Raw genomic sequence first — 14,882 nt, 5'->3', positions numbered from 1 at the left:
GATTATTTCAAATGAACTTTCTCAAAGTGTTAGATGCAATGACTGCTGAATTTCCCTTTAAGTCGGTACCATTTGGTTGTAAAAGTATAACCAAGGCTAAACACGAAATATTTTCATACATTATGTAACTGTTAAAAAGAATAAGGGAGATCTGTATCTCCCAAAATAGAAAGATCTTCAAAATATTAAGTGAAATGAAACTGAATTGCACAAGAATATATACAATATGATACTTTTAAGTTAAGATGCATATATGTTTTTCTGTGGATATATGTTTATGTTTGCACGTGTGTGTGTAAATGCCTATAATGTTCTGTGGAAGGATAGACCCCATAGTTGCTTCTGAGGAGAAGAAAAGGGACCAATATTATGGCCTGGTCAAACAGGGCTTCAATCTCATTTCTAAGATTTCAATATTTACAAAGAGCATGTATTCATATATTGTTTGTCTAATTGAAAACATTTTTTTCTTCTCTTTTGATTTTCTTCATTCTGATAAATGCCTCTGTACCTATGTTTATTTATTTATTTATTTATTTATTTTTGAGACACTGTCACTCTGTTACCTGGGCTAGAGTGCTGTGGCATCAGCCTAGCTCATAGCAACCTCAAACTCCTTGGCTCAAGTGATGCTCCTGCCTCAGCCTCCCAAGTAGATGGTACTACAGGCATGCGCCACCATGCCCAGCTAATTTTTTCTATATATTTTTAGTTGTCCAGCTAATTGTTTTCTATTTTTTTAGTAGAGATGGGGTCTCACTCTTGCTCAGGCTGGTCTCGAACTTCTGAGTTCAAACAATCCACCCACCTTAGCCTCCCAGAGTGCTGGGATTACAGGCGTGAGCCACCACACCCAGCCTGTACCTATGTTTATTACATTAAGTCATTTTGGGAAAAATCTGATTTGATATTAATAATTTGTCTATACTCTCAGTGATATATATTTTTAAAAGAAAATTATATACTAATAAATTCACTACACCCCAGTAATATATGGAGGCATCTGTTGTTCAATAAGAATTTAAGGAGTATTTCTTGAGTTATACTATGTGTCTAGGTTTTAAGATCTGATTGTTTTTATCCAGAGTTTTTATGTGAAATTTTCTTTAAGATATTTATATACCTCCCAATAATCTTCTTTAAACTCTTAATCCTAGAACATGCCAAATATATTTCTCATTCAAATCCTTGCAACCAACTTCTTCTCCTTTAACAAAATTAGTCAATACCAAAAAAAAAAAAATATATATATATATATATATATACACATTGCTTTCTTGTTGGGACTATACTGTCTCTGGCTGTTTTCTTCAAGCTATTCTATGGGTTGAGGCTTCTCTGTTCAGACTTGTCAAACTAGTTTCATTTCACTTCAACTACTTGTAATTTGTTTCCTTATTTCTTCTAGCCGTAGATTTCTACTGTATCTAGAGATGTCATACAGTTGTTTAGAAAGTTGACTTCAGTGGGTGCAGACCTATAAGACCATCTTCTTCCTCCTGCCCATGATGTATCGGTGAGTTCAGTTTTGTTTTGTACATGGCTTGTTTGCTGTGCTGTCAGTGCCCAGGTTCGGATGTGTCAGAGGACTGCTGGTGAGGTTCCATCTGCACTGGATCTTGTAAGATTTCTGGAATTATTATAGGATTCTGGATTAATTAATCTTTGTGTCTGAAATCAATGTTTTTGTATAAAAAAATCATTGTTAGCATTACTTCATGTGGCCAGGTTCAACAGCTAAGATTTTAGAAAAAGTTAATGAAAAACTATATTATGCTATATCCTGACTGATTCTGATTTTTTTGTGTGTGAGGAGGGTGTTCATTTGTTTCAAAACAAGCCTCCTTTCAGCAATCTAATAAAATTTAGCTTCTGTAGTACTTTCCCTTTAGCTGTTTTTCCTTGTACCTTATGATCAGTTCTTGTGGACTAACAGAGGGGAGTAGCTGCAGAGACATCTGCCTTCATTGTCGAAGATCCAGGATTTCCTAGGGGGAGAATGAGGGAAAAGGAGCTCAAGATTGAGAAAATATGTCCATTCTCTAAAACTTCTTCCTGTTAAATTTTGAAGAAAAAGAAAAATATGAATTAAAATAGTGATTTTAAACAGCCATGATGATAATATTTCACCATTTATATTTAGATTTATGCCATTTTCAAAACATCTTTATGGATGTTATTTCATTTAATAGCCAAGACAGCCTTGTGAGCTTAGTAGAAAAAGTATTATTAACTCTCATTTTAAAGTAAGGAATCTTAGGAAAACAGAAGTTAGAGGACTTCTCCCCATCTGCAGGGCTGTCAGATGCCAGAATCAGAGCTGTAAACTAGAGCCCTAAACTCCTTAGAGTTCAGTCTTTCTTATTCGCTACCGCAGCCTGTCTACACGGCAAGGATACCACCCCGGGGAATTTCAGAGATGAGAATTTGATACTAAATTGGCCACCAAGTTAGTGAACTTCACTGGGCTTCCTTCCCCACTCCTAAAATGCATTGCTTGTGTCAGTCCTTCAGTGAGCACATAGCGATTGTCAGAGGGTCCCTTTGAGACTCTTAGAAAGGATCTACTATGCTTCATACATAGATTGTCAGAGGGTCCCTTTGAGACTCTTAGAAAGGATCTACTATGCTTCATACATAGTCAGCACTCCATAAATATTTGTTGAACAAATGAATGATCAAACAAGTGTAAATAACTAGTATTAATGTTTTCCTTATTTATTAAAATTCATTGAATATAAAAATGCATGTCCTGTGTTTATGGAAGTAATGATAACATAAAATAGCATTTCTAGCTTTTAATATTTCACACCCCCAAAATTATTCTTGTAAAATATCATCTCATAATTACAGGCACCAAAAGTGCTCTTTTCCTATGAACATTTATGTGTTTATAGGAGTGTTTGCAGTTTAAGAGAAGTAAGTTACAAGAGTAATATTCGTGGTCAATGACATTGTTCTTGACACCCAGGACACATGTTGGTAAAGAAAGGAGACAGGGGGAAACACTGAATTCTTATGGCTTCTTTAACCTGAATGAATGGAATACCACTCCAGGATTTCAAGGATTTTCAAGAAATGGCAGGTCACACCAACAAGCAGGCTTAGGATTGAGGCAAAGCAGATGCTTAATAATTATTATGACTTCCTATGTCTCACCTACATGTGGGTTTTGTGGCCCTCTTCTCTATATTGCAGGGATTGTTCCAACTTGGGTGTGAATCTCTGTTTGAATTTGCCTTTAGGAATATCTATGTTCCTAGTCTTTTCTATACATTTATTAGTTGGGTGATTCATTCGCTTGAAAATCTCAGTTATCTCCCTTACAAAAGATAAAATGCCAAATGACTTCATCTGAGATTGTTACCCTTTTCCCAGAAGTCTGGTCTCTCTTTCCATAGTTTTTATTTTAGGCATTGCTTAATAACTGCAAAAATTAGCCTCCTCTTATCACTTTTAGAGAAAACAGTAGTCCTGTAGACTACTAATAGTAATACCTTTGCAAGTATTCACACTCTATATTTTAATTTCATTTCAGATAACTGTTTCAATCAACTTTTTAATTTGCCATGGCCATGCCCTAATATATTCCAAAACTATATCTTCAGAGATAAAACCAACATGTCAAAGTAGAGCTTCCATATTTGTTACTGATTGTTAAACTTAGTATAAATTATCAATTAAATATTTCTTTTTGTTAGTTTTCATCAAACTCATAGTTCTTACTATGTGCCATAGCTCATTCAGTTTTTTCAGTAATTCTATGACTTAGGTACTATTGTATTACCTCCATTTTGTAGATGAAGAAAGTAACTAGCCCAACATCACAAAGTAATGAGGGGGAACTGGGATTTGAACCTGGAAAATGGAGCCAGAGCCTGGGTTTAACTAATAGGATATCTTGCTTTTCCTTATTTTTAAAACTTTCAAGGAAAAAATAACTTTTTTGGTTTTTTTAATTTAAAATTTAACTAAAACATTCACAGTGCTAGGCACTTCATAAAGTTCTATCTATAGTCAATGAACTGAAATATGTGTTCGTATCTTGAGATTTAAAGACTGCTTTATAACATCCTCTTCTCCATTTTGCTTTCTTTCTTTTCCAATTGTTTGACATTTAGGGAATAATATTTGGTAGATAAAACAGGAAGGATGGCAGGTCTGTGTATAAAGTGTTTGAAAACCAAGATTTTCGGAATTTGTGATCAGATAAGTATGATTCCATAGTGGGCGGTGATTCATCTATACTGTAATAACAGCTGCCATTTATTATTTATTTATTAAATATGAATCATTTTGCATACATTGTCTCATTTATTCTTTACAATCCTCATGAGTTGGGCCCTATGATTATCCCATATTACAGAGAAAAAAGTTGCCCTAGATCACAGAGTTACTGGAAATTAAACTGAAGCTATCCACACCTTCCTATCCCCAACACATTCATAGATATGTTTCTTAAGTATCTTGGACAATGACAAGAAATTGACCTATTGGGAATACAAAAATAATATAGGTAACATTAGAGTATACACTTCTAAAGGCTTTTACATCATTATTAGAGTAGCCTAGTTACAAACAAAACAAATAACTTTGAAGTCAGGCAGGTAAGGCCTACCCTTCCCTGAGCTCTATGACTTGTGTTGCTTCTCCTCTCTGAACCTCAGTTTCCTCATCAGTGAAATGGTAATGATAAAGCCTACCTCATCGAGCTGTGACAATAATTACATAAGATCATCTATATATATGACAAATCCTGACCCCATGTAGGACGTGATAGGTGCTAGAGTCCTTCACTTACTCACTTTATAACTTCAAATCTCTGGGTAGTATTTATTATCATCATTTTATAGGTAAGAAAAAAAAATTCAGATAGAGTTCATAAACCTCTCAAGAGGCATGTTTGGGTCACCGGCAAGGACTGAAGCCAAAGTCTGCTGACCCTGAAAGGTAGTTCCATGTCTGCAGTACCAAGATGCCTACAGAAGCTTGTTCCAGGCAGATGAAGAATCAGAGGAATTTTTTAAAATCTTTAACTCTCATTTTTGTTAACTCACTGGGAATTTGTTATTTGTGCTATTTTAAATATTAACAGAAAAGTTTACAATACTATATTATTTTTAATCTCACAGCACAGGTTACTGTACCATGAGTTGGATTCATCCCTGCATTCCTAAGCCCAGCATGATACCTAAGACACAGCAGAGGCTCAAAAAAGTTGTGGAAAACAAAAATGGGTGGATGGGTGGACAGATGGAAAGATATTTAAATGGATAGATGGATGGACAAATGAAAAGACAAAGAAAGGATAAGAAATATTGCAATGGCTGAAAAAATCTTAGAGGTAGTTTCTTAGGACAGTATTTATGTTGTACAAGGATCTAACACAGTCCTTGGAATACAAACAATTTATTTTGCATACAGGAAGATCATGCCAGCCCGGGCCTTAACCTCCAATCTATTCATACCTTTTAAACTTTTATGTTTTATAACTTTTTTGGTATCAATTTATGGGGTATGTGTGCAATTTTATTACATGCATAGATTGTGTAGTGGTCAAGCCAGGGCTTTTAGGGTATCCATCACCTGAATAACTGACATTGTACCCATTAACTAATTTCTTATCATTCACCCCCTCTGCCCCCTCCACCCTTCTGAGTCTCCATTGTATATCATTCCATTCTTTAAGTCCATGTGCACACATTTTTTAACACCCACTTATGAGTGAGAACATGTGATATTTGACTTTCTGTGCCTGGCTTGTTTCACTTAAGATAGCGACCTCCAGTTCCATTCATGTTGCTGTAAAAGAATTTCATTCTTTTTAATGGCTAAATTGTACTTCATTGTGTATATATACCACATTTTCTTTATGTATTTTTCTGTTAACAGACACTTAGGTTGATTCCATTTCTTTGCTATTATGACTAGTGCTGTAATAAACATGCAAATGCAGTTATCTTTTTGATTTATAGCCAGTAGTGGGGTTGCTGGATTGAATGGTAGCTCTATTTTTAGTTCTTTGAAATATCTCCATACTGTTTTCTATACAAGCTGTATTATTTACATTCCTACCAACAGTGCATAAGAGTTCCCTTTTCTCCACATCATCACCAGCATCTGTTTTTTGTCTTTTCAGTAATAGCCATTCTGACTTGGGTAAGATATCTCATTATAGTTTTAATATGCATTTCTCTGATGATTAGTAATGTTGAGCATTTTTTCATATAACTATTGGCTCTTTGTACATCTTCTTTCGAAAAATGTCTATTCATGTCCTTTGTCCACTTTTAATGGGATTATTTAGGCTTTTTTGTTATTGAGTTATTTGAGTTTCTTATAGATTCTGGACATTAGTCCCCTGCTGGATGAATAGTTTGCAATTATTTTCTCCTGTTATACAGGTTGTCTCTTCACTCTGTTGATTATTTCTTTTGTCGTGCAGAAGCTTTTTAGTTTAATTTTCACCTATTTTTGTTTTTGTTGCCTATGCTTTTGAAACCTTAGTCATGAATTCTTTGCCTAGACCAACATTCAGAAGAAATTTTCCTAGGCTTTTTACTAGTACTTTTATAGTTTCGGGTCTTACATTTAAGTCTTTAAGGCATCTTGTGTTAATTTTTGTGTAAGGTGAGGGATAGAGGTGCAGTTTCATTCTTCTGCATATGGCAATCCAACTTCTCCAGCATTACTTATTGAAAAGGGCATGCTTTCCCCAATGTATATTGTTCCCAGCTTTGTCAAAGATCAGTTGGTTGTAAATACGTGGCTTTATTTCTGGGTTCTTTACTCTGTTCCACTGATATATGTGTCTATTTTTATATCATTAATTACCATGCTGTTTTGGTTATTATAGCCTTGTAATATAATTTGAAATCAGGCAACATGATGCCTCCAGCTTTATTCATTTTGCGCAGGATTATTTTGGCTATTAGGGCTCTTTGGGTTCCAGTGAATTTTAAAATTGTTTCTGTCTAATTCTGTGAAAAATGGTGTTGGTATTTTGATAGGGATTACACTGAATCTGTAGATTGGTTTAGTCGGCATGATCTTATGTTACATCTTGTGTAATAATCACTTCTTCCTACTTTTGAATTTACTTTTGTTGATGGGGGATTTTTTCCTGCAGATGTGAGTGTGATGTTGGCTGCGTAGGGCCCTTTGGTTTTACTTCTGGATATTTAGGCAACCGGATACAGAAGGCTCAGTGATTCCCAGGAAAATAGAATGCAAAAAGGAGTTTAACACAGTGCATGTAGTAGTGAATTGCCTGTATGATTTCTTTGGCTACAAACAGTGTTAGTGGTATCTGCATTTTCCTCAGTGTATTAGGGTGTGGTTATTGGTGGAGGTTACAGTGAAGTTGTTCTGGGGACTGGAATGCCAGATGGGCTCATCTTCAGGTTTTAGTGGTAGTAGTGGTGGGCTAAGTGTGTCTATCCTTGTGCTCCAGGGTGGTGTTCACTGGCACCTGTGCTGGTGGTTCAAGAGCAGCCGAATCTTGGGCTTCTGGGTGGCTTTCTCAGAGGCTAGTTGTAGTAGGGGTGTACCAGGCAGGTGAGTGGACTCTTGAGAACCTGAGTGGCCAATGTGGCCTGGGAAATAGTAAGGGCATTAGTAAGATGTTCTGGTTTTCAGGCACTGTGTGCTGCGTCAATAGTTGTTGCAATGGGCATCACTGATTTTATTAAGTATGTAATAATAATAACTACAACAAGAACAACAGCTCAGATGTATATATTATTTACTATGCATAGGTCACTTTACATGTATTCATGAATTTCATCTTTATACAAATCCTATAAGGTATGTATTGATTTTATTTTCATTTTACAAATGGGAGAACTAAGACACAAAATGGCCAAATGCCTTGCCTCACATTGCAAAGCTAACAAGTGTCTGGGCTAGGACTTGAACTTACGTTTTATGAATCCAGAACTTGGGGTTTTATTATTAATGTTATACCACTCCCTACTGGAAGTCAATCCACTCATGTTGCATTACTTTAAACTAACATGTAACTATGTTCTATCACTAATCCAAAGTCTGAGTTCAACACTATTTAAGAAAGGCTTTTCACCTCTAAGCTAGCACAATAGAACTCCATATTTTGCTGATATCTCCAGGTGAAAGGGAGTTAAATGCCAGTCATAGCTCAGGATACAGCTAGAGAAGGCACTTTTACTAAATGAGGCAGGAAGATCTAGAAGGGATAAGAACCTGACACTAATTTCATTGATTAGGGTTGGGTAGATGCTAGAGAAAAGACAGGGCTGTAAGAACTTGGCGTGAATCCAGCCCAGCAGGCCAGAAATGATGAACAGTGAGTAGCTGTGTGCTGTCAGGAAGTGGCAGAGATGAGAGTGTCACTCTGCGGAGACTCCAAGAATGGTCTTCTTCTCAATCCCCTTCAACTCATTCTCCTCTTCCAGCCTCAACCTTCTCGATTATTCTCCTTTTTTTCTCCCTTTTTTTGTTTTGTTTTGGCCAGTTTGCCCAATTTCTATCCTGAGAGCAGGGAGAAGGCATTTTCCTAGAGGAAGTGAAGTCTGGTCTTTTCTAGATTCCTGATTTTCTTTCTCCAGGTTCCCTGAACTCAGCCTGAATCTTTTCATCATTTTCCACAGAAAATGATTATTATCTTTCATTTGGACTCACAATAACATTTAACTCAATATTGCCCCTCCCTCTTTGCCCTGCCCTCACTCCCATCCACAATGGGGAATTAGATACAGAAGGAATAGGAGGCTGGGCATGGTGGCTCACGCCTGTAATCCTAGCACTCTGGGAGGCTGAGGTTGGAGGATCGCTCAAGGTCAGGAGTTTGAGACCAGCCTGAGCAAGAGTGAGACCCCATCTCACTAAAAATAGAAAGAAATTATCTGGACAACTAAAAATATACATATAGACAAAATTAGAGGGCATGGTGGCACATGCTTGTAGTCCCAACTACTCGGGAGGCTGAGGCAGAAGGATCGCTTGAGTCCAGGAGTTTGAGGTTGCTGTGAGCTAGGCTGACGCCACGGCACTCTAGTCCTGGCAACAGAGCCAGACTCTGTCTCAAAAAAAATAAAAATTTGTTACACAGCAATGGAAAATTAATACACCTGTGTTTGTTTTATAGGTACAAGTAAAGCAGGAAAAAAATGCATGAGCAAAATGGTGTACCTCTACTTACAAAATGTCTAGATTCCAAAAGTCTTCACTAAGTGTATTTATTTTCAAATCTGAAGTGATATTATGCAAATGACTAACAGAATGGGAAGGCAATGATACATTTTTGTTTTCATGTATTGCTTATACATCTCCATAAAAGTTGATAGTAAGTTGAAAGTTTATTTATATAGGATTAAGTAGCTTCAGCTTCAACCCATGGTTCCTGCTACTTTTGTAATTTGGTATTGTGCATGTGCTGTGTTGTCCAGTGATATTTTCAAAAGGAGAAACACTCTTAATTGATAACTTATCACTGCAGTCTGTTGGTCACCATTTGCCCCTAGATGTTCACTGCTCCTTCTGTAGGATTTGAAGATGTGACTGCCATGGCACTTGCACAGTATGTCAATGGCTATCGAACCATTCTTCTGCTATGTAAACTCTAAAAGGAGAGACAGATAAAAGAGAGAAGTGTTGGAGAAAGGGAGGATGGTACTTTTTTAAGCATGTGTGCTTTGGACTACACTGCTAAGGAAAGTCAGGCCTGACCACCACAGAGAGGCCACCAGATGCCTCTAGAAACAGAATCCAGGAGCAACATTATGATTCCAAGATGCTGATCTTTTAACACCTTCCAGCAAGCCAAGATGACCTGGACCAAAATTGACTTCTTGCTGGGAAAGGCAGGCTAGAGTAACTTGAACGTTTCCGAGGAGAACCAGAAAACTTGTAATTGTTACAATGTGAGAGTAACACGCGGGCTTTCCTTGCTGCAGAGCAGTGGGATTTGGCACCCGAAGCAGAGATCTGAAGCCGTGGATGATTGCCGTTCTCGTTGTGTTATCAGTGACAGTGGTGGCAGTGACCATCGGTCTTCTGGCTCACTTCTTAGTCTCTCGTAAGTAAAATTAGGGATTTTACTGGTGGGTTTGATTTCATTTTTCTGCAAAGCTTTATTTGCATGTGTGTAAATATAATTGCACCTTAAAAAATGTGTAAATTGAACTGTAAATGTCCACATTCAGAATATGTTTTAATGTATTCGGTCATTTCACCAACAAATAATTACTAAATGCCTATTACATGTGAGTACTTTTCTGGGTAGTCAGGATACAGCATTAAGCAAAGTAAACAGATTTCTTATTTCCTTAGAGCTCCCAATCCAGTATTTTTTTGAGAATCTACACAAAAAGATCAAAAACAGTAATTGTCTTAAATTTACTAGTAGTCATAGTAAAGAACTCTCATTATTAATTATATATTAAAACTAAAGACTATGATAAATTAGTTATTTAATTATTAAAATTGATTCTTTTACTTATGAGCATCATTTTCTGTCCACCAACATTTCTAGGGCAAAGGAAAAGCATACGTCTAATGAAATAATGAATTTCAAAATTATTGATAAACTACAAGTATTTATAAGTACACAATATTATCACTTATTTTTGGAAAAAAAATTTACTCTTTCCAAAACAATATTCAGGGATTATATTTTTATTGACTAATATGTTTATAATCACACAAATAATTCATTTCTGAATTCTCCTTTTTTATATTGCATCTCTCTCTGCATAGAGTACAAACCATTTACATTTTTTGACAAATCTCCAAAGTGTCACTCTTACCTAGCTGCTCTGTAAAACAGTGGTGATGCCAATCTTAGAGAGCTGGTGTGAGGGTCAAATGAGTTAATACCTGTAAAGTGCACCGAACAGTGCCTGCCACATAGTAGGCACTGAATAGATGTTAGCTACTGCTATTAACATATTATAAAACATTGTTATTTTATTATTTTTTAACGAAACTCAATTAGAAAGAACCTCAGTGATATATTCAAGACTCTATATTAGCCACACTATAGTTGAGTCTGAAATCCTAAAATCTTTGCCCAAATCACTTAACTTGCTACTTTTCGTTTTCATCACAGGCCCAACTATGGAGTACTACCATGGCACCTTTAAAATTTCAGATCTACGAGTCAATAACAATTCTGGACAAAGAAGCACATACCAACTTATGGACTTACGGGAGATGAGCGAAAATTTGGTAAGTTGGGTAAAATTATTTTTATCATAGAATAATGCAGGTGGAAGGGATTTTATAGATAATTTCCCTCATTTCTAAAAACATGACTTTCAGACCACCTGCATTAGAATCATCTTGCAGATTCCTAGGCTCCATCCTAGACCTTGTTAATCAATGTCTAATGGGATGGAAAGGTGGGGAGAGAGGAGTCAGGGAATCTGCCTGTCCAACAAATTGGTGTTTCTGATACACCACACATTTTAACTCCACAAACTCATTTACAGATGAGAGCACTGAGGCCAAGATATCCTAGTCCATTGCTTTCCAATTCCACCACGATATTTCCCCGAGAGAAAAGCCTAAGCATACCCAAACTTGTTATTTATAAGACTACATGTTTTTTGGTAAGATCACATGTTAAGATTTTGAGTATTTTTTAAATATATGAGAAAATAAAAGAAGACCAAAAATGTTCACTTTATCTTGCAAATGTACTAATTAAAAAAAAAACCTAGACTTATGTAATATTCAAGTTAAATGCTAACAATTTTGTGAAAGCTAAAGACAAGATTACCCCCAAAGGGGAAAAAGCACACTCAGTTAATAATTCTGCTCAGGATGCCCATAAACGCTCATTCCAAAACTAAATTCAGATTAATTTCCTTGATGAGGAAGCACAGAAGCACAGAGTTATTTTAAAAGGGAGGAAATGACAAGCATATTGGTTTGTTTTTTGCTTTTCAAAATATTTTCTTTCCCAAAGCAATTATTTTTTCATGTCACCATCCTTGTATATAGTGTACTCAATTGCAACATATTTACAATGACATCATAGATGGAGTTTATAATCTATATTTTCAGTTAACATTAAGTACATACAGATTTTCTATCTTATGGTCTCATCCTCCCCAACCAATAATTAATGTTTACAAACTGATATACATCCTTCCGTTCTCTTAGAGCATCATAGAAAAGAGCATTTGCAATCGATGCTTGAGTAATGCCAGAATGAACCTGGAGCCGGCATATATATACCCCAATACCTCTTTTACTCCTCTAACACCAAGTGACTCCATATGATCTCCTCATTGTAAAAAAAAACAAAAAAAACAACAAAAAAAAAAACAAAAAAAGCAACAACAACAAAACTAAATCTGCCTTAAAAAGATAAATAAATTCCTCAAACAATGGAATATGTTATAATTTACTGGGAACGTTTGAAATCTGTTTCATTTATGTTGTACAGCCAACATTATTGTTGTTGTGCTAAGTGAACTAAGAAATTCTGTCTTACTAAAGTAAATGGACAGGAATGCAGTAGGTCTTAAAATAAGTGAGAGAGATGCAAAGGAGCATGTGTAACAGAAACTGTGTTTAAAAGGGGACATTTAAGTTTTCGTTAAGCATGGGTTTCCAGGACTGCAAGAACCTCAGGTACAAAGGCTAAGTTAAGTAATGACACATTATTATCATGGCTATATGCAAGGCCTTTCTCTGGTTGTCATTGTTTATTTTTTAATTTTTTTTAATCTTTAGTTATTATGGGTACATCATAGTTGCATATCATTGTTTATTTATCCTCCTTCATCCCCATAACATAAGTCCATACTCCCCTCCCCCACAGGCAGCCATTCTGTGTTTCATGTGCATTCTCCATGCGAGTCCTTCTGGAAGCAGAATCACTGGGCAAATGAGTGTTCATATGCTTGATGTGACTAAGTGGTGCGGGACTGCTCCTCACAATGGCTGAATCAGTGTGCACTCCCGTCTGCAGTGCGTGCAGGTTCCATGTCCCCACATCTTTGCCAACACTTGGTGTCTCAGTCTGTATGGGCAGCTATAACAAAAATACCACAGACTGGGTGGCTTAAACAACAGACATTCATTTTATACAGTTCTGGAGGCTAGGGAGTCCCAGATCAAGGTGATTAAGGCACTAGCAGATTCAGTATGTAGTGAGGGCTTGCTTCCTGGTCCATAGGTCATCTTCTTGCTACGTCCTCACATGGTGGAAGTTATAAGAAAATTTTTTTCATGAGGACACTAATCCCTTTTGTGATGGCTCCACTCTCATGACCTAATTACCTCCTAAAGACCTTATCTCCTACTACCTTCACCTTGGGGGTTAGGATCTTAAATATGAATTTTGGGGAAACACAAACATTCAGGGCACATCACTTGGGATTATTTGGATTTCTAATTTTTGCCAGCCTAATGAGCATAAAGTATCATTTTACTTGTGATTTAATTTGCATTTTTCTAATTACTAATGAATTTGTACATCATTACATATACTTATTAGCTTTTGGACTTTTCATTCCTATAAATTGCCCATACATAGTCTTTTCCTGTTTTTCTATTAGAATTGCTTTTTTTATTTGTATTGCTTTAATACAAATTTGTATAAAGCAATAAAAATAATACTTTGTTTTTAATTAATACAAATTAATACTTTGCTATATTTTCCAGATATTATTAGTGTGTTGGTTGTAAACATTGCACTTATCCATTCTGTCTTCTATTAACATTGACCATTATCCTTTATGAAATGGAAATATATAATTTTGAAGTAATCATATTTGTCAATTTTCTTTGCCTTATGATTGTGTTTTAAAGGTATTTTTTTAAAGAAGTCCTTCTATCTTTCTAAGTCATAAAAATATTTTACTATATTTTCTTTTGTTAAATTTATAGTTTTATCTTTTACATTAGGTCTTTAGTACATCTGGAGTCCACCTTTGAATGTGATATTAAGTAGGGGTTTGGTTTTTATACCCCATATAGTGTGTCAATTTTCAAATATAACCAACTAAACGATCTAAGCTTTTTTCAATGTACACTATGATTGTTATTGAGTGCACTGCATTTCTCAGCACCTGGGTCTTGCAGAAGAGGAAACATGGTTTGTCTCCTCAAATTGTTTCCAGTCTCTTTGGACAGATGTGAGTAAGACACATGAAAATGAACAGCATGACATGATATGATTGAAGACTAAATTGCATGTTGAGGACAGTAAGTGCAGAAGATTTTCAAAGAAAAGAAAGATCAACAAGGGTTCCCATGATCAGGAAAGACTTTGTATTATTTTACCTCTGTTTAAATAAGACAGGTGGTTTTCTCCCCGCATCCCCTCCACCAAGTTAGCTTTAGAAGAATTACAGGAAGGGTTTATGCCTCATCCTGAGCCACTCCTGTTTATTGTTGCTAAATCCCAATGAATAAAACCAGATTCTTTCTCTGTCCTATATGGGTGCTAATTAGATAGCCAAGAAAGACAGGTTACAGGTCCTGTTCTTCCTCATATTGGGCTTTACTGATTCAAATGCAAATGGAGATGCAAAAGTAAAATGAGTTCCTGCTCAGATACTGCTAAAATCCATCCCAGTTCCCTGAGATAGTAGGACAGACATCTCATCTCCCATATCATCCTTCGGAGAAGACTCCAGTAACCAGACACCTGTAATTCACGATACTCCCACATAAGCAGATCACTTTCATTATTATGCAAATTTTACAAGTTTGAATAGAGGCACTGACTGAGGGAGTTATTCACTTACACAATATATTTCAGAAATAACAAAATATTTTAAGATCATTACAAATGTGAAAGTTATAAACTTATACTATAACAATAGTAATAGCTAACATATATGGAATGCCAAGCACCACACCAAGCACCTTCTAGGTATTATTTTTGT

The 14,882-nt window shown here is 35.9% G+C and overlaps 1 protein-coding gene across 4 annotated transcripts in view; it reads left to right on the top strand.

Moving 5' to 3' along the window:
* The first annotated feature begins 1,448 nt into the window (after positions 1–1,448).
* Positions 1,449–14,882, top strand: part of LOC123624137 (transmembrane protease serine 11A-like) — a 45,731-nt gene continuing 32,297 nt past the window's right edge. Inside the window, exons 1-3 of one of the 4 annotated variants that reach the window (XM_045531752.1) lie at positions 1,449–1,520; positions 9,935–10,054; positions 11,087–11,205. In XM_045531752.1, the coding sequence (XP_045387708.1) occupies positions 9,976–10,054; positions 11,087–11,205 (198 nt within the window). In that variant the 5' untranslated portion in view covers positions 1,449–1,520; positions 9,935–9,975. Of the gene's footprint in view, positions 1,521–9,932; positions 10,055–11,086; positions 11,215–14,882 lie in introns of those variants that run through there. The other 3 variants (XM_045531751.1, XM_045531750.1, XM_045531753.1) reach the window with 3 other exon arrangements.

The sequence above is a fragment of the Lemur catta genome, chromosome 19 (genome assembly GCF_020740605.2).
Source record: "Lemur catta isolate mLemCat1 chromosome 19, mLemCat1.pri, whole genome shotgun sequence".
NCBI classification, from domain to species: Eukaryota; Metazoa; Chordata; class Mammalia; order Primates; family Lemuridae; genus Lemur; species Lemur catta.
The sequence above is the reverse complement of the archived record's forward strand: the minus strand, read 5'-3'. Positions and strand labels throughout refer to the sequence as shown.